The 19106-nt window shown below is 40.7% G+C and overlaps 1 protein-coding gene across 2 annotated transcripts in view; it reads right to left on the minus strand.

Moving 5' to 3' along the window:
• Positions 1 to 19106, minus strand: part of LOC102930516 (toll interacting protein) — a 57550-nt gene that overhangs the window by 16117 nt on the left and 22327 nt on the right. For both annotated transcript variants that reach the window (XM_037899607.2, XM_043548578.1), the window contains exons 3-5: positions 16222 to 16404; positions 12074 to 12226; positions 10223 to 10313 (exon numbers count right to left, since the gene is read on the minus strand). In XM_037899607.2, coding sequence (XP_037755535.1) covers positions 10223 to 10313; positions 12074 to 12226; positions 16222 to 16404 — 427 coding nt within the window. The remainder of the gene's footprint in view (positions 1 to 10222; positions 10314 to 12073; positions 12227 to 16221; positions 16405 to 19106) is intronic.

Consider the following 19106-nt stretch of genomic DNA (forward strand, 5'->3'; position numbering starts at 1 on the left):
TTCCAAATGCAGAGTCTTTTCCCGATGAATGAACCAGAAAGATCATAGCTTGACTTTCAGATAACAGGTTGAGTATGATTAGAAAAAAAGTTATTTCTCTTTTAAATTGAACACATTTTGGAAATCACAGACATTTTTATGGGGGGGGGGGTCCTCTCTCTTTATTTATTTTTTTTTAAAGACTAGCAGTTTAGCTTTTCTGAATAGACATTTCAACCCAATCAAAAGGAAGTGTTTATAGCTATATTTCAGTCACAAAAAAGCCTTATCACCAAAACTTTCACTTAGGAATCTGTCTGTAAGATCATTGCTGGAACAGAATGACCCCTAGTGGCTATTTACTTAATTGCAGATGTAGTTCACTGGGAGAAATTAAGGGTATGTCTACACTCCAATTAAAAACCTGTGGCTTACCCAGCTGATTCAGGCTCACAGGGCTCAAGCTGCAGGGCAGTTTAATCGCAGTGCAAGCTGGAGCCAAGGCTCTAAGACCCCGAAAGGTGGGAGGAGCCCAGAGCTCACGCTGCAGCCCAAGATCCCTACACCACAATAAACAGCCCCTTAGCCCAAGTCAGCTGGCACGGGCCAGGGACAGGTGTCTAACTGCAGTGTAGACAAACACTTCATAAACCCTATTGTGTAAGATTCTCTTTATGATTCCCATTAAGGGGAACAGGACTAGCGTGGCTAAATGCCTTGTGGCCTTTAGAAAATCTGGGGTAAAAGGATGCGGGGTAGACGGTATGGAAACAAAAGGTACTTTCCATACTAACTATGGCTCTGAGATGACTGATGCCTGCAAAGTGAATCCATGCCAAGGGAAGTTCTTGAGAAGAAGTGCCAGTTGGCGCATCCTATCTATGTCCTTCCAATCTCACGCAAGTAAACAGAGGATGTAACCCCAACTGATATTTAGTTCCTTCCACTAACAATACATTGTCAGACTCGACAATCTTGAGTGAGATAACAGTAACTGTACCTTCTTCAAAACACATTCTGCATGGACTCTCCACTACAGGCAATTGACAAGAAGTCCCCAGACCCAAACGGGGTGGATCTGGAGAATCTTATCTGACTAACGATTGCAAGGCTGTTTGCCTCAGAGTATCTAATCTACAGGCCAAATTATTAGTGTTATGTCAAGTGAAAATATGGATGGACTATCAGGTAGTGTCTTTGCATCTCTTAACAATGGAGACTTTTCTGAGGCATGCATTTGAGGCCTGGTAAAATGCACCTTAATATGTCATGAACTAGTGGAGAGATTCTGATCTGCTTGGAAATTTTTTTACTGTTTCCTAGCATGTGAAGATAATGCTACAAATAAGACAGCCATCTAGGTGTTTTACAAAATGGCTTAGCCCTGATCAGGCAGTAACTTAAAACCTTACTAATAATGTAGCCTAGCTTTCCCTGCTGATAAGTTGCTTATGTGAAAGTCACAGGTCACTTTCAACAAGAATTTGAAATGCAGGTATACCTTTATCTTATCATTCTGGAACACTATATATAATGGCTGAGCCATTAATACATGGCTCTCACTCTTCAAGCCAACATGATCACGACCAGAAATGCAGTCTTCAAAGACAGGTGGTCCAGGAAACATTTGAGCTGCTAAAATTGTGTTAGTAGGCACCACACAAGTCCCAGAATGGGGATAACTCCTGAATAGGCAACACAATGACATAATTATGTTCAGTTCATGTAGGATTAGAGAATACAGTGGAATCTTGCACCAGTGAAATTGTAAGCCTGGTGCACTCTGACCAAATTGAGGGAGAGATTTGATTGCTTGGTGTAAAACAAGTAGATCACAATAAAAGAAGAAAAGAACAATAATGAAGTTCACATCCTTTAATCTTGCCCAGATAGAGAACCAGGTCCATTTCACAGAATGTGAATTTTCGGGTGGAATATTTCCTCCTTTCAAGTGGAATTTTCTGGTCTTTTCAAATTCAATCTAAACTGTTCAACTAGCCAACCACTAGGCAAAGAGCTCAAATCAGGATGTAAAAGCTTCTGGGTCAGGAGATCTGACAAACTGAGCAGAGAAAGACAGATTGGAAGTTTAGCAGGCCAGAGTACAAAACCCGATGAATCCAAAATGCGGTTCTACAGCTCCACGGGTGATATTCCCATCATCTCTAACATGCTGTGGAATTAGAGAAATATCTGGCTCCAGTTAATGAAGATCTCCTGTTGTGATATTTTAAAACAATATTGTCTATCCCTAGAAGATTGAGAACTATGCAAGTGCTGTAATGGACACACCAATCCAAAAATCATAGACTTCTACCATAAGTATGGATGATGATGATATGGTAAAATTATGCATAATTCACAGCAGTGTTAATGGTAAAAAACAGACAATTTCATGATATGGTCATGGTGACCTTGTGGACTATGCTGCCATGCATTAACAGTTCATTAGTTCACTTTGAGCTAGTCCTGTTTGAAACAGGACTAGGTCAGAGCAAACTAACAAACAGTTAATGCACAGCAGCTGATCAAACTGAACTAAAACTGTTAATGTGCAGCAGCAAGGTCCATATAAATGGCAAAATTTACCGATTCTGTGACAATGTGGACCACTGTGACAGTCATATCCTTAAGCAATAAGCAGGTCCCGCCCTTGAAGTTATATATGGTAATATCTCTTAAAATCTGGAGAAAACACCCTTCAGTAAACGTGAAATGGAACACTATAAACCAGTTATTTCATCCAAGACCCCCTGGTCTGAGGTAATGTCATTCTAGCAACTCTCTCCTTGTTACTACACTGCAGATGAAACTGAACTTACAAACATCACTCAGAAGGACAAGATGGTAGTGGTCAATAAGGGTATGCTGATTCACCCCTTGAGTTGTCCAAAAAGCTGAGGGATTCCAAAGTGTAGCCATTAGTAGGTTTACAGTATCATCTAGAGTTGAGACAAGTAGATAGCACTTGAGGGGAAGGGACTCCAGGAGGAGCTTTAATTGTATTCTGGATAACAGAGATTAAACTTGGAGCCCCTGGGCCACAGAAGTCTCTTCTCCAGTGTGTGGTACAGCTGACGCAGGAAAATGAGTTATAGGAGAAGGTTTCCTACTTGGACCTCTGGAAACAGAGAATAAAGTCAGAAGAAAGAGCAACACAGAGAGCTGGCAGTGAAGGAACTCTACCCATTGTCAGGAAGAGGAGCAGGTGGCGTTACAGTCAGCACTATGAACCAACTCTCCAGTGTCCAGGCATTCCACAGGAAGTTCCAGAAGCTGGCACCTGGATGACAGCTCCTCCAGATAACCAGTACTAGAGGACAAAGCTCACAAGCCACCTCAGTGAGGATCCTATGCAGGCAATGCTTGAAGTTTTCCTTTGTGGATCATTCTTCTGTTTATGTCCATCTCCGCTGCTTGCTTTTAGGGATTTTAAAAAAACCAAAATCATTTCTGATTATGAACTGGCCAGAGCCATTATCACTATCATTTCCACAGAAGATCCTCTGCTTAGAATGGATGTCCCAGGAATTGCTTTAAACACTCAAATATCCTAAAGATAACTGAAGAGGCTTGTTTACTGTCACTTTAAAAACAAAGTGACCAACTGGAATATCAATTACTCTTTACATTCAGTATCTTTCTACTACTATTCTGACTCAGATTCTGTCCAAGATTCCAGAGATTATCAAATAGAAACCTGGAAAGATGCTATGTGCAAACAGTGTAGAATGAGCTGACGAAAAAAAAAAAGTTGATTTGGAATTCAACCCCCCCCCCCCCAAAAAAAAATCAGACGCATTTAATAAAAACCATTAAACTGTCCATAATATTTTCTTCTAAGTCACCTTTGGAGTCCTTAAAAAAAAAAAAAAAGGAAAAATCTGACATTTGTTAAATAAAGGAAGCAATTCATGATGGTCTGAAAAATAAAGAATTGTTTAAGTAGAGAAGCAGGATTTCCTAATATTTTCATTCACAGTAATAACTGAAGCAACAAGTTAACTCTGAAAACAAATGCAGCAGTAATGAGTACAGTACTACAAATAAGTATGCCATGGCTGTGGAACAACTGTGCTACTCCACCCATACCAGTACAGGTATGTTACCAGATAAGGACACTTCTGTACTACGCAAATATGAGTTAGGAAATGAGACATTTAATATAGGAAATAAATACTGTCATATGCACTAAATCTCAGATTTCTGTGCTTTTCTGCTTAGAAGAGGTTTCACCAATAAAAGTTCTTCAAAAGATTTTTTAAATATTTTCAAATTGAAGTGGAAAGGGGCAGACAACACGAGGTGGTGTGCACATCAGATTACAGAAGAGCACTAATCTTTCAACTCTGAAGAAAGCCATGTTTTCATGTGAAAATGAGTCTCAGGTCAGGTCTACACTACAGACTTCTGCTGATACAGGTCCAGAACCACATGTCTTCACACCCCTGTGCTTTTAACGGTATAACTTGTTTTGTTGGAAGAGGCTAGTTTTACTACACAAGTGCAAAGCGCAACTTTGCCACTATAGCTGCATCTGCACCAGTACTTGGCTAGTATAGTATACCAATATTCAGTGCATAATTTGTGCCAGGGTTGAGCCCCAGCACCTCTGGACTTGGCAGCACATTGCCCTGGCATCTCTGGGCTTGCCACATCAATTATGAAAGTAAAAGAAATTGCTTGAGCCCTGGCACCTCTTTCATTACAAATTAAGCACTGCCAGAGCACTCTTAGGCCTGGTCTACACTATGGGGGGGTAGCTCGATCTAAGTTACACAACTTCAGCTACGTGAATAATGTAGCTGAAGTCGACGTACTTAGATCTACTTACTGCAGTGTCTTCACTGCGGTAGGTCGACTGCTGACGCTCCCCGTCGACTCCGTCTACGCTTCTCGCTCTGGTGGAGTACCACAGTCGACGGGAGAGCCTCGGCAGCTGATTTATCGCGTCTTCACTAGACACGATAAATCGACCTGTTGGATCGATCGCTCCAGAGGTAAGTGTAGACATGCCCTTAGTATAGGCATGGTCCTTATTACAATATGCAATAGGACTGGGCCAGAGAGGCTAGCATTGCAATTTTTTGTAGAGCTGTTTGAGAAATTCTGTACAGCATTCAGTTGTAATCTCCCAGGACTCATTCACATCCTCTTGTTTGTGGAGCACTGAAATTCATACTGTATATGAAGTATTTATTACATTAATGATTTTGAAGCTACAATAAGAAAAATATTAAATTCTAATTGAAAAATACAAGAACATATGCATTTGGTTTATATCATAATGGAATCGCACTTCAGAGTATATGAATTATAGTCAAAACCAGTTAGTTGGCTGGTGAAATGAGGTCTAACACTCAATTAAATGGCATTTCTCTGTAACACAGTAACTTTTGAACACTGCAACTGATAAATTCCAAGATTTCAGAGAATGCTCTCTCAGTGGACAGAACCCTACTGACTTTGGTGGGGGAAAAATAATCAAAGCCGAAAGGAAGAAGTGGGGCACACATGCAGTTTCAGCATCTGGTCAGTAGTGCCAGCAGCTTCAACGACCTTTGTTAGTTGTCCACAGAGCAAAGAACCAGTTGCTGGTAGCCATTAAACACATTGCTGCATAACAATACCCTTCCTCCTCCCTATTTTTATTTCCTGATACAGTTTAAAATGTTGCTGCCCTGAAAGACTTTCTTCAAGATAGAAAGAAAATGAAAGTGGAAAGGAGGAGAAGGCAGTGGTGAACAAAGAGAGGGGCTTGGGGGACCCAGAGCCACCAGCATGAGGGAGGGAATTGTATTGCAGGGGGTTCCTGAACAAGGGGGATGTGGAGGAATGCCAGAGTCCCTGTTGGGTGCAATACACTAGGACTACAGAAGCAACAAAGTGTGTAAAACTCTAGTACACTCACTGTTTAATGCTTCAATCTTTTGTGTGTGCAGTTATTTCAACGATCTTGTATACATTACTACTGTGGAGTAAAATTGCTTCTACATGCCAGGTAACCCAGATTCCTGATGGAATTTAAACTTCATATTAACTCTAATAAAATGAGTTTGGAATCAGATCTGGGTTCAGCCCTTGGTGCTGTGATCATGCCTTCCTGGTGCAAGTGCTGGAGGAACCAACTAGGGGCAGAGCTCTTCTTGACCTGCTGCTCACAAACCAGGAAGAATTAGTAGGGGAAGCTAAAGTGGATGGGAACCTGGGAGGCAGTGACCATGAGATGGTCAAGTTCAGGATCTTGACACAAGGAAGAAAGGAAAGCAGCAGAATATGGACCCTAGACTTCAGAAAAGCAGACTTTGACTCCCTCAGGGAACTGATGGGCAAGATCCCCTGGGAGAACAACATGAGGGGGAAAAGAGTCCAGGAGAGCTGGCTGTATTTTAAAGAATCCTTATTGAGGTTACAGGGACAAACCATCCCGATGTGTAGAAAGAATAGGAAATATGGCAGGCGACCAGCTTGGCTTAACAGTGAAATCCTTGATGATCTTGAACACAAAAAAGAAGCTTACAAGAAGTGAAAGACTGGACAAATGACCAGGGATGAGTATAAAGATATTGCTCGGGGATGCAGGAGTGAAATCAGGAAGGCCAAATCACACCTGGAGTTGCAGCTAGCAAGAGATGTTAAGAGTAACAAGAAGGGTTTTTTCAGGTATGTTAGCAACAAGAAGAAAGTCAAGGAAAGCGTGGGCCCCTTACTGAATGAGGGAGGCAACCTAGTGACAGATGATGTGGAAAAAGCTAATGTACTCAATGCTTTTTTTCCTCTGTCTTCACGAACAAGGTCAGCTCCCAGACTACTGCACTGGGCAGCACAGCATGGGGAGAAGGTGACCAGCCCTCTGTGGAGAAAGAAGTGGTTTGGGACTATTTAGAAAAGCTGGACGTGCACAAGTCCATGGGCCAGATGTGTTGCATCCGAGAGTGCTAAAGGAGTTGGTGGATGTGATTGCAGAGCCATTGGCCATTATCTTTGAAAACTCATGGCGATCGGGGGAAATCCCGGACGACTGGAAAAAGGCTAATGTAGTGCCCATCTTTAAAAAAGGGAAGGAGGAGGATCCTGGGAACTACAGGCCAGTCAGCCTCACCTCAGTCCCTGGAAAAATCATGGAGCAGGTCCTCCAGGAATCAATTCTGAAGCACTTAGAGGAGAGGAAAGTGATCAGGAACAGTCAGCATGGATTCACCAAGGGCAAGTCAAGCCTCACTAATCTAATTGCCTTCTATGACGAGATAACTGGCTCTGTGCATGAGGGGAAAGCGGTGGACGTGTTGTTCCTTGACTTTAGCAAACCTTTTGACACGGTCTCCCACACTATTCTTGCCAGCAAGTTAAAGAAGTATGGGCTCGATGAATGGACTATAAGGTGGATAGAAAGTTGGCTAGATTGTCGGGCTCAACGGGTAGTAATCAATGGCTCCATGTCTAGCTGGCAGCCGGTATCAAGTGGAGTGCCCCAAGGGTCGGTCCTGGGGCCGGTTTTGTTCAATATCTTCATAAATGATCTGGAGGATGGTGTGGATTGCACCCTCAGCAAGTTTGCAGATGACACTAAACTGGGAGGAGAGGTAGATACGCTGGAGGGTAGGGATAGGATACAGAGGGCCCTAGACAAATTAGAGGATTGGGCCAAAAGAAATCTGATGAGGTTCAACAAGGACAAGTGCAGAGTCCTGCACTTAGGACGGAAGAATCCCATGCACCACTACAGACTAGGGACCGAATGGCTCAGCAGCAGTTCTGCAGAAAAGGACCTAGGCGTTACAGTGGACGAGAAGCTGGATATGAGTCAACAGCGTGCCCTTGTTGCCAAGAAGGCCAATGGCATTTTGGGATGTATATGTAGGGGCATTGCCAGCAGATCAAGGGACGTGATCGTTCCCCTCTATTCGACATTGGTGAGGCCTCATCTGGAGTACTGTGTCCAGTTTTGGGCCCCACACTACAAGAAGGATGTGGAAAAATTGGAAGGAGTCCAGCGGAGGGCAACAAAAATGATTAGGGGACTGGAACACATGACTTATGAGGAGAGGCTGAGGGAACTGGGATTGTTTAGTCTGCGGAAGAGAAGAATGAGGGGGGATTTGATAGCTGCTTTCAACTACCTGAAAGGGGGTTCCAAAGAGGATGGATCTAGACTGTTCTCAGTGGTAGCTGATGACAGAACAAGGAGTAATGGCCTCAAGTTGCAGTGGGGGAGATTTAGGTTGAATATTAGGAAAAACTTTTTCACTAGGAGGGTGGTGAAACACTGGAATGCGTTACCTTAGAAGTTTTTAAGGTCAGGCTTGACAAAACCCTGGCTGGGATGATTTAATTGGGGATCGGTCCTGCTTTGAGCAGGGGGCTGGACTAGATGACCTCCTGAGGTCCCTTCCAACCCTGATATTCTATGATTCTATGCCCTATCCATTCTGTCACTTATTCACATGGACTTGAATGCATTTATTAAACTTAAACCAAAAAACCCACACTGAATTCAGGCTTTCCCTTTGATGTACACATACTGACATATTAGAGTAGCTACTGCACCTCAATCCATGTCCATATTATACCAGAATGAAGCTTTTAAACACCATGTCATGTGAGAAATAAAATACCACAAAAAGTCTATTAAATAATTTAGTGCTGCTTCTGAAGTTTGAAAGGCAATTTCACAGTCTATAATTGATTTTTACTACTTTTTTACAAAAATAAAGGGCCTCTGCTTCAAGTATAGGCTCTCTCATTGTCCCAGTTGTGTACAATAGTGCAGTGAATTTCAGCAGAGAAAGTCTGCAAAACCCTCTGAAGAAAAAGTTGGTCTTCAGCTAGTTGTGTATTCTGGGCTGCTATTTTAAATAACTTTCTTCTGCATGCTATTGCAAAGAAGTGCACTCATGGGTAGATTCTGTCCCTCTGTGAGCACAGAAGACTCTGCCAACAGAGTAGAAGTGGTGCAGTTCTGCTACACAAGAGAGGATTTGGGGAGTCTACAGGAGCCCAGACTCCCTGAGTAACAGATCCCAGATCCATGGAAGCTTCCTGTACACCACTGTGGAGAAGGAAGCTGGGGACCAGTTGATCTGCTGCCATATAGATCCACTGACAAATCCTCATGGGAAGATGAGCACAAACACAAAGCAAACTACTTAAGTCCTGTGGCAAGATTCCCAAGTTGCAGAGCAGCTCTGCTGTGGCCTATGGGGAAGATTCCTCCTCCGCACCACAGTGCCTTGGGAATTCCCCGTTGCACCTTCCTACTTCTCTTGGCCATACTCTAGAATGAGAAATTGGAATTTGGAATAGAGAGCAACCCCCCCCTTCCTTAACCTCCAATGCAAGTGATCTCCATGATGCTCCCAATCTCTGGTGGGTTCAGGTAAGGGATCCATCTGATAGTAGCCAGCAGACTATCTTAGTATTTCTCTGGCAGCCTCTGAATTTCCACAGAATTTAAACTAATTTAAAAAGAGCGACTAAGCATTATAGATGAAATTGAATTGATGCAAGCACTACCTGAATGAGTATGCACAGACAAATAAGAGCAATGAGAGAGGTGTGAACTTCCCCAATTCATTTCAAAGGCACTAAATCTTAAGCTTTAATGGATGACTTCAACAACAGCATTAACTATGTCACTGCAGGAACATCCTGCTACTCTGGGACTGTGTAGCACACCACCACTTTTTAGACACTCAGTCTGAACCTTGCTTATGGTACTGATAACCCATCCAACATATGAAGATGGGAGCTTCCACTGTGCCAGCCTAAGGCCTTGTCCACACAACAAAGTAGTATTGTTTATACACAATATTCAGACAACTGTATTTCAGTTTAAGTTAAACAGATTTCTAATCTATTTAGAGCTTGTCTATGTATGGAGTTATTCTGGAAGAGCTATTCTGCTTTAAATTCATACCCTACCTTATTCCGGAATAACTCATGTGTAGACTAGTCTTGGTTTAAACCTAAATAAGCCTTTTGCACTGATTTAACTAACCCAGTTTACAAATCACATCTTTAGTTAATGCAACGTAAATCATGTAGACTAAAAGCTGACTCCCTATTTGGGTTTGGTTGCTCTCCTGCCTTCCCTCTCCCCCTCAACATTACACAGTTGAGAAAGGACCATATAACAGACACTGCCAACCTCCCGGTACACAGAACACAAGAGAAATTCAGTAATTATTCTTTCAGACCTCCAAAATAATTTTCCAAAACCCTTAAGGAAGGATGGAGAACATACCTGCAATAGGTACATATCCAACTCCTTGCTGGTATACTGTGGGCATCAGGACCACTGGCTGCGGCTGCATCATCATGGCAGCTGGTATGGACTTAATACCAAATGGATGACAGAAAAAAAAATAGTTAAAACACAACTAAAGTTGACAATGCATTTGAGCAAAACCTTCAAGTCTTGCTAGTCACTTTACATTGACTAGTACAGCACACAGTTTGTTGGCAATAATAGATATTAATATCACTTTTCAGGAAGTCAATGTGAGTACTCAAAATGAATTGCCATTTGAAGGAATGAATCTATAATCCAGGAAGCCATGTCAAATTAAGCTAGCTTTCTGTAACAGTTCCCAGATAAAAATGAGGTATTCATTAGTAAGTAGGAGGAAATAATCTGAATTTCCAAACTTCTGTATATCTGTTCACGAATTCTGCTTCATTTCACAAATTGTAAAGTTTTTCAATAGAGTAAATTCTGTATAAAGAGCTTTAATCCATTACTATTTAAAAGGGAAGCAATTTCTCAAAATCAAGTGAGCCCAGCTGGATTAATTTAGATGAGCCAAAGAATGTGAATATTTGGTTTAAAGCAGTCTCAATTTAGACACTCTACAACTTCCATTAATACTAATATTCTCACTGATCAAAGATAAAAAAATCATATTATCCATGTCCACAAGGGGGTGTACTGCATCTTGCATAGTGTTTTAAAGGTTAATGTCGTCCAAGGCTCCTTGAGCTCTCTGATCTTGTTCAGTTATTTTTTCTCTTTTCTACTTGGCAATTTTTGCAGGCAGTGCTTAAATCATTCAATACCTACCTTTAGTGATCTAAACTGTTTGTAAACATGGTGGAATCTGTCATGATCAATAACAATAATTTGGATCCCAAGGTTCTGAACAAGTCAAACCCAGGATCAAGTTGGTCCTGAGTTTGCAGAGTGCTTCTTGGTTAAGTTCTACCACCCTTACTCCCCAATTAGTAGCACTTAAGAGTAGTTCCACCACTCACTGTAAGTACAAGTGGTAAAGTCCCCCCATCTGAAGAGTGCCTTCTGGACCAAAAGCCATCTAATTTTTCCAACACAAAGATTTCCCAGCATCTTCCCCTCGCAAAAGGTTCTTTTAACCTATTCTTAGCCTTGTATGACTTTTGATGTTATGAAATTTGAAAGTCTCCAGTTGAGCATTAATCTGATCTGGAACATCTGTCTTTACTCTTGTGCTTGTAATATAAAACCTACAGTCTTCCATGTGAAAGTAAAAGTTCATTGTGAATTTTGAGCTGTCTGTGCCTTCAACCTAAAAGATTAAAACTAGTCATTATAGGAGCACTGAAAATACTTTGATGGTGATCGAAGTGGAGAATGATTAGTTAAGCCTACTCAAACAATCAGGAATACTACAATTCAGGTTACTTAGAAAGCTTGTAGGGGTGAAGGGTTATATTGTTATACAAGCAGAAACAGTTTCACACAGTTGGAAAAACTAAACTTCAGCTGTAGACAGAACAGCATGGAGGACTTGTCTTTTTGGAAAATCAGGAAATATGAAAAGCCTCAAAGAATCTGGATACCATTTTTCTTCTTTCAACTCATGGTGTGCCCACCTTTTAGGATAACATGCTATACAGCAAGTGCAACGTCCAGCTATCTCACTGAGAAGAATGGTAGTGTTTATTGATAGGACAGTTAAAATATTAACTAATAACTATATCAATAGTCGTCAACAATATAAAATCAACATGACAAAACATAACAGAACAGCTCAGTAAAACCATGTCAGACTTCTCCTCTGTTCCCACCCCTAAGAAAGCCACCCTCCATATCCTGAGGGCAAAAACGCATTTGGCTTACCGTATACGACATGACCAGGTTAATCATTCCTTCTTTGTCATCACCCTGCCTTCCACTCAGGCTATACCACTCATCCTCCACCTTTCCTTGTTTCAGAGACTCAGGAATAGTAATGTGTGTCCAGGCGATGCGGTCATCCATTGAAAAGGCTCGCTGAAAGGCATTAGAAATAAAATATTTCTCATCAAACTCGCAGTCTTCAAAAAAAATTCCTGAACATGATTTCTGATTAACGTTCTTTGAACAAGTCTCAGTGTCACATTTTACCCAGTTCAGTTTTAAGCCATCCTTTGCAACACAACTTTGACAGCAGAAATTAAACACTAGGTTGTTCAGCCAGTATTCCCTGCAAAGATTTTTCCCTACTGAATATTGTATTCCAATAAGAATACGGCTAAGTACCTTTTTAAAAGAGGGACTATGGCTTTTCAGCGTGGGGAGTTGCGACAGGGCAGCCAGAGACGGCTTATTACTTTCATATCCACAGATGGAACGTGCTAAATAAATGCAACATTAGCATCAGTATGGATTGCACTGACAGCAGCTCCAAAGTGATATATATTGTAGGTTCTCAAATGCTGATCGATCTGAATGCCTCTAGTTGAACTATTGCTATTTTGAACTACTAGCCACCCATTTATCCTCACTAAAGGATCCAAACTACATAAAACTGGAAACCAACTTGAGGGGAAAAAATTTTGCTCTTTAGACAGCAAAGATGACCTGGCATTTACCAGAGATGTTTTTACAGTCCAGGAAAAAACTAGTTAGTCCCAGCTTAAGGCATTTCCTATTTTTCAAATTGTTTTGTTAATGCACACCACATTGCACTTAGTTTTATTCAAATTGTGGTTACATAAGGCAATAGATTCATAGATTAATTTAGGACTATACAAATAAAAAGTAAACTGCAGTGGGCACAATACTAATATAGTCATAATATAGATCAGAGTGTATGTATATATTTTGGTTTGGTATTTTCTCGAGGAAGTTATACATGTCATGACTCATTTCAGTTTTCATTATTATATAAACAAGAGTCAAAAACATTCCATTATAGAAAACAACAAGGCAGAGTTGTAGGCTTGAAGCATTAAACAATCAGAAGCATGCAGAATTGCAGACTACCAGTCCAGGGCCATTTGGTTTCGCAGCATTTGGCAGCAGCAGACCAACTTTGATGTAGTGGATAGACTGACCCTATTCCTCACTTTTGAATGGATGTATCTAGTTTGAAAAGATTTGTTCTATGGTTGCTGAACTTGCAGGACACTGATGCAATTATTTTTCCCCAATTTCCAGGTTTAAACTGGGTGTAAGATGGTATTTACCTGCACCATCCTCAATTAATTTTTCCTGGGAAATTGCCAACTCTGTTGCACAGAAAATTGTTCCCTACAGTTGGAATCCTGAAGTGAAGCCTCCAAATCCATCCCCAGAAAAACCAGTTTTACTTTTGAATGCCTTGACTGTTCACATCAATTTTCTTTGGAGAGAGGACAAAATTAATCTTCCAAACAGGAAGCAGTGAAAGCCCAACTGCTTGACACATTTAACCCAAAACTGGACAAAAGCAATGAAAAACATACTGCAAGGAGCAATCACACAATGGCAGTAAGACAGACTAGATAAAAATCAGATGTGGAAATACCTGTTTGGTTACGATTCTCTAAGCCAAAACAGACTTACTAAAACCAGTGCTAGATAAATTTGCTAGAGTAGAATATTTCCTTACCACTTTCTACTACTGGTAGAGCTGCAGAAAAACTTGTGTGTGAGGGCAGAAAACGTTTAAGTAACACAAAAAGTTAGAAAGCCTACCAACATTGCCTCCTTTTTAAGGAAGCATATGCTTTGATTCATTTGTGATCATCTCTATTCACTCACCATATATAAATCCACATCTCTTTTATGATTCCTAATACCACAGTATGTGAGCACCTATCAAGTATCTAAAGATAGAAAATACATATTTTTCATTCCTCGAATGCAAAAGATAAACCTTGGTTAGTTTATAGGGATTCTCTTCTGTGCACATGCATGGGCCTGTGTGGAGAAACTGAGGGTGAACTAGGCAGAAATGAGATGTGTGTAGTTGTCGAATTATTGGTGAGGATGTTGGTCATTTCTCTTGTGGGAGTGAGTTCCACAGATCCAGCTCCTGTGAAAGTTCTGTCTCCTGCAATCACAAGTTTCCACATATCCACCACAGAGCCATTGTTCCAAAGGAATACATCTCCCATGAAAATTATTTTTTTTTTTATTCAAGAGGCTGTCAGCGCAGACAGTGAAGCACATGTTCAAAGTGAACAGTTCTGTTAAGTAGATGGGCTATTGCATTTTTTTTTTTAAACCAGATGAAGCTTTTTAAGGGAATGTGGTTTCATTTCTACATCTAACAAATTTCAGTAATCAAGGCAGAAAGTCACGAATGCACAGACCACCACAGTCAGGTCTGAGTCCTGTAGGGTCACCAGTTATTTGTCTGTGGTTTTCTAGGCATTCAACTTATTCTGAAGGAAAAATGCCGTTGATAGTGGCGCATGCTACAAAAGTAAGCAAGTTCTCCCACCAGCACCACCTTAGTCTTGTCTGGGTTCCAGATTAAGACAGCTGCTTTGTAGGCAGCCAGTTTCACTTATGTACTGAGAAATGGACCTATTTACATTTGGTGTAAATGAGAACTCTCCTAGTGATTTCATACAGATGTTGAATAACATGAGGGGAGAGAATTAAACCTTACTGAATTCTGCAGATGGAAAGCCCTGGAGATGATCAAATGCCCACCAATAATCCTCTGGATTCAGTCCAAGGAGGAAGGACCTAAGCCATTTCACTGTGTTTCCGTTTGGCTCTGCAGCTTCTTGAGACCAGGACAGGAGTAATTTGGTCATCAACAATATCAAGTGTCAGAGATCCAGTAAGCTGAGTACAGATGTACTTCCTTGTCTGTGGGCAGGTGATCACCCACAAGAACAAGCGTTAAGTACCATGTCAAATCTTGAACCCTAACAGAGGAATCCAGAATACCAACAGAACGGAAGGTTTTGCTTCTTGATAGTTTGCTCAGAAAAGGGAAGACAGTGTGTGAGGTCTCTTGTGTAAAGGGATGATTTCTTCATTGCTGGTCAGGTTATTCAGGTGGGATGGCTGATTCCTCTCAAAGGAGACACCGATGGCATCTATTCATTGAGAACCCTGGTACTCTCTACCATGACCATTCAGGAGCTTGAGTAGTTTAGGGTTCCAAAGTACACTATCCAGCACTTGATAGCCAGAAGATTGGCCACCTTCACATAAGACAATTATACTGAAAGAAAAATCTTGAAAACTATGAAAACCCAAAGATGTGATTTTATACCTGTAAGGTACAAGATTCTAACATGTTACCGTTATAGATAGCTTTCTAATGCGACTGTCTCTCCCACACATGCACCAGGAGCAGTAGGGAAAGTTTTAGACACCAAGGATAGTAAGTACAAGCAGCAGAGGGGAGCTGGGAGGAAACGATATTCAATGAGTAAAGTGGGAGGCGGCGGCAGCAGAAAGAACCAGGAGGAAATTATAGCTGCAAGGAGAGAATGTGATGTGAACCTGGGATTCTGGCTCATAATCATGTAAAATGAATTTTACTCACTAGAACCTCTTGATGGAATCATTTTTTAATTCAAATTTGTCTACAAAGATTATTCTACATTTAACTGATTTACTGTCACCAAAACTCTTACATCTTGGATTAAAGCTATAATCGGATTTGAAAAGTCTTGCAACACTATCTCCCAAAGAACTGCATGAGCAGCCTATTTTTAGTATAAAGTGCAGAATAAAAGAATGCTCCTCACGTACTGCACTGTAGTTTAGCATTAGAGTATTCAGAAACCGCTTGATTTTAAGGCTAACATAACCTTCTCACAACCCCTATGTCATCCCTCCAGAACTCATACAATTATATGAGAATCTCAGCTCTCATTAGAGACAGTACCTCTACCTATTGTGGTTGAAAAGAAATTTGTGAAAGTGTGATCCACCACAAAAAAACCCAAAACATTCCAGGTGCTGGTATACATCACTGGGCTACGTCACCTCAGTCCAGCTTTGTAAGGTCCCACACCAACCTCAAACCAGCAAAGCACAAATAAAATTCTAACCTCATCAAATATCTCAAGATAGAAAGAGTCCACACCCGGGGGAACAGTGCACTGTATAACTTTGTTCCAGCGTGGGTTTTTGGCTCCATTGTGTGCTGTAGGAGTTTCATACACAGCATAGCCAAGCCGTACCCGACAGTATGGATCCATGCGGGTCATACCATAATTCTTTGCCAGTTTTGCCTGGGAAGAAACCAAAAAGGAATAAAGAAAATAAAATAAAATTAAGTTTGCCATTTTCTTTATTAATTCTTATGAAATGAAACTATATTAGTTTAGAAGAAGTCTGTCACAATCGAAAGGGGATACTGACTGGGCCCACCTATGATGTGGACAGAGGCTCAAATAAAAAAAAAGCAATCCTCAGGGGTAGAGCAAGGCAGAGTTAGGTTAGATATTAGGAAAAACATCTTTCTAGCTCTGGAATAGGCTTTCCAAGGGAGGTTGTGAAATCCCCATCATAAGAGGTTTTTACAGGCTGGACAAACACCAGTCACGGATAGTCTATGTTTACTTGGTCCTGCCTTAGTGTAGTGGGCTGGACTTCAAGGCCACTTCCAGCCCTACATTTCTCTGATGCTATGATTCTAGGATAAGCTATACAACTGCCTAAATAAATGTGGTTAGCAAAAAGCAACAAATTTAGTGTAAAGGCTATATTTGACGACTGTCGATTTCAGTTAACACCTGCAATTAACTGAAAACAAAATTAACGCATTCATTTTTTTTAACATGTTAATCACATACCTTTGGGTGGGAAGGGAGGCATGGAGGGGGGCATGGGAGCCCCAGAGCCCTGCATCCCCCAGGGCTGAAGGTATGGGGGAGGTCACAATTTTTTTTTTATTTTTTGGGGGGGAGGGGGAGGTTTTTTGTTTGTTTGTTTTTAAGTCCCAATAGGGTCGCCAGCACAAAAAGATTCAGAAACACTGCCACAGAGAACAAGGGCCTGGTGAGCTCAGTCTCCCTGCACCAGCCTCTCCTCTCCGGCTGCATGTCCAATCCCCGAGGTAAAATCCACCCTCCTTTGCAAACAAGGGCTCACTCCGCTGAAGGGAGTTATGTAAAAATTATAATTCTACATTTGTAAATTCAACTTTCATGATAAAGAGATTGCACTACAATACTTGTATGAGGTGAACTGAAATACTATTTCTTTTGTTAATTTTTTTACAGTGCAAATATTTGTAATAAATATAAAATGAGCACTGTACATTTTGTATTCTGTTGTAATTGAAATCAATATATTTGAAAATATAGAAAACAAAAAAAATTGTATTCTATTATTCTTTAACAATGTCATTAAAACTGCGATTAATCACGATTACTTTTTTTAAATAGCTTGACAGCCCTACTATATTTAGTGGCAAACCAACATGTTTTAATGGTTACCAACCAATGAGAATCAAGCTCTCTTTAGGAAAAGAACTGAAAAATACAAATGAAAACACACAATTAAAGTCAATGATTTAAATGAAGACTTTCCAGCTTACTGATTTAAATCAATCCACCTTAGTAATATCTAAGAGTGTGTGTAACAGTCTGCCACAAAGAAGTGTTGTAACACTTGTATCTCTAGTAAATTAAATCCCCTCTCTGCTTTAAAATAAATTCACCCTGTGCATTGTATTAGAACTGTATTGTGTTTATTTAAGATTAATTCCCTGGGTAGGGACTATATCTCAAGAAAACCAGCAGCACTTGAACAAAATGGGAGTCCAAAATTCATTTGTGGCTTATAGCCTTTGTTCCTCTGGCCTCTAATAGGTAGTTTGGAATTCCCTGCCACCACATAAAAACTGTCATATAGCTCATGTAGTGCCTGAGCCTCATCTACACTAAGGAGTTTTATAACTAGCTGATCAGATGTGAGGCTCCCACATCTTGGTACAGTTGCATCTACACTATGGACTTCTGCTGGCCCATCTATGCTGGCCAGGGACATGAAGAGGCACAATTCCTGACTGACAGTGGTTTTACTATACTGGTACAAACCGCAGCTTTGCTAGTAGACCTGTTTCTACATTAGGAGCACTACACTAGTATAGTATTACTATACCGATAAAGTGTCCCACCCTTTGGCTTTAGAGCCCAAGCCACAAGGTTTACACCACTCATTGTTACTGAAAGATTATGAGAAAAAGTGTACTGTTAAGTCATTCCCCTTTGAAATTTTTATACATTACAAATGTATATACAAAAATATGGACAGTGTCTGGAATGAAGGCAATGAAAGTCTGACTAGAAGAAGCAAGTCTTGGGACTTACAGTATTCTTACACATTAATAGCAGAGTCTCCGACACTAATTCCTCTTTAGTTCTGGCTCAATGTCAATATGACTCTTTAAAGGCTTTTAAAAAAAACCCACAAAAACCCACAAGTAACAAAGGAACAAATTAGCAAAATATATCACATTACTTCTTAACTGAATGATGTGCACAGAAGGTTTTTCTCTGCGAAGCAGCAAAATATTTTAAGATTCCAATAATGTCAATGTTTTGTCTGATAATAGTCCAAACTTCTTGTACCTCGTCATCTCTGGCCTCTTGGGCCCTTGCCTTACCTCACTTCAGTCTGTCCAAAAGGCTGTACCAAAAATAATTTACCTTGTCTATCCGTTAGAAGGTACCCAGACCCTTCTGAAATTCTTTTAACTGCTCCCTTTAACCTTCTGTATCAAATGTAAGGACTCTCCCTTCACTTTCAAAGCCGTGCACAACGTAGCTCACATCTACTTCTCCAATATATTCTTTTATCATCATTTCTTAGCCAGAAGCCAACTATCGTTTCATAAGTCAAGTTATACTGGGAGCTTGGTTTCCAAATATCCCCACCCCTAAAGAGAAAGAGTTTACTTAACCAACACTAGATGGCAAGATAATGG

The sequence above is a fragment of the Chelonia mydas genome, chromosome 6 (assembly GCF_015237465.2).
Source record: "Chelonia mydas isolate rCheMyd1 chromosome 6, rCheMyd1.pri.v2, whole genome shotgun sequence".
Taxonomy (NCBI): Eukaryota; Metazoa; Chordata; order Testudines; family Cheloniidae; genus Chelonia; species Chelonia mydas.